Source organism: Microtus ochrogaster, unplaced genomic scaffold (genome assembly GCF_000317375.1).
Source record: "Microtus ochrogaster isolate Prairie Vole_2 unplaced genomic scaffold, MicOch1.0 UNK87, whole genome shotgun sequence".
Classification (NCBI taxonomy): Eukaryota; Metazoa; Chordata; class Mammalia; order Rodentia; family Cricetidae; genus Microtus; species Microtus ochrogaster.
In genome coordinates this window covers 487,970-489,452 of record NW_004949185.1, presented here as the reverse complement: position 1 = coordinate 489,452, position 1,483 = coordinate 487,970, and the positions used below count along the sequence as shown (strand labels likewise).

Below are 1,483 nucleotides of genomic sequence, written 5' to 3'. Positions count from 1 at the left end.
GCAGTGGACATAGATCCCATGATGGCCCCGGAGGAGGAATGGGCAGTGGACATAGATCCCATGATGGCCCCGGAGGAGGAATGGGCAGTGGACATCGATCCCATGACGGCCCTGGACACGGGGGACCCCATGGCCACCGGCCACATGATGGTCCTAGTCATCGAGGCCATGACCATCGAGGGCCACCGCCTCATGAGCACCGCGGTCATGATGGCCACGGAGGAGGCGGCCACCGAGGGCATGATGGAGGCCACAGTCATGGAGGAGGTGAGGGTTCTGTCTCCTGGCCTTCTCTGTGTATAAGGAGGGCAGTTTCTGTCCTTTGTCTTTACACACTGTCTCTGAGGTCTGCGGTGGGAGGGGTGGTCTCTCAGCTGACGTCTAACCTTCTGCCATCGTCCCGCAGATATGTCCAACCGCCCCGTCTGTCGACACTTCATGATGAAGGGCAGCTGCCGCTATGAGAACAACTGTGCCTTTTATCACCCGGGGGTCAACGGACCCCCGCTGCCCTAGGCTTCCTGCCCCTCCCGCCCCTGTGGACTGTAGCCTTGCTCCTTCCACTCGGTTATGGCTTCTGTGAGGCCCACTTCCCCTTTCCCCAGCTGATGAGGAGCCGGCCCCCTCAGTTCCTACCTGGTTGGGTTCCGAGGGGTTTCTGATCACTGGTGCACATTGATGTACATATTCCCCTCCAGTCTGGAGAGGAGAGAGACTGGACACACTCTAGATGCTGGACTGCTGAGACGGCTGGCTTCACTTTGTGGCGAGATCTGCCCTGTGCCCCAAACCCCTTCCAGTATTAGCCCCGATGCCTGAGAACCTAACGCTGGTCACACTGGAGACCTCTGCTCTCCACTCGCACACAGTCCATATCCTCACAGGAGTACCATATAGCCCACTGCACTGAGGGCTCAAGCTGGCACCACCCCCCTTTGTGCCCGCATGGGCCAGTCACTGGTGAGTCCTTTCTCAAGGAAGACTGCAACTGTTAGGACCCAGGTCGTTGTGGGTCAGCTAGGTTCAGTGATGGCGCATCCACTTAAACAGCCACATCCAGTTAAACGTAGCTGGCAGAGGGCAGGCCTGCAGTGTTAGGCCACTCTTGCCTGCAGCCATTTTAGAGACTCCATTAAACATTTCCGTGAGACCAGTTTTCATCAGCTTCACCGGGTATACCAGGCCTGACGCACTACATGCACTGCCTGTGGGAGTGGGCTTGCTCCTTACCCCTACAGAACCCTGTCAGTGTGAGGCTTCCTGGGCAGGTCAGCAGGAGTGGTCCTGTCCGTCCTCCTTTCCCTGTCTTGGCATCAGTTGTTTTCTATGAAAACAGTGGGTTGGTTTTGTGCAGGGTCTTGGGTTAGAACCACAATGGATTTGAGGAGTTTTTTCTTTTGATTTTGTATATTTTGTACATTAATAATAAACAGTGGAAAGAGAAGCAGCTTATTTAACCCCTGGTGTGTTTTGACTCTTGCTT

General features: G+C 55.5%; 1 protein-coding gene across 1 annotated transcript in view; it reads left to right on the top strand.

Moving 5' to 3' along the window:
• Nucleotides 1-1,452, top strand: part of Ppp1r10 (protein phosphatase 1 regulatory subunit 10) — a 15,261-nt gene extending 13,809 nt beyond the window's left edge. Inside the window, exons 18-19 of the mRNA XM_026777823.1 lie at nucleotides 1-267; nucleotides 407-1,452. The exon at nucleotides 1-267 is cut by the window's left edge and continues 525 nt beyond it. Of these exons, the coding sequence (XP_026633624.1) occupies nucleotides 1-267; nucleotides 407-516 (377 nt within the window). The 3' untranslated portion in view covers nucleotides 517-1,452. The remainder of the gene's footprint in view (nucleotides 268-406) is intronic.
• Nucleotides 1,453-1,483: the final 31 nt, after the last annotated feature.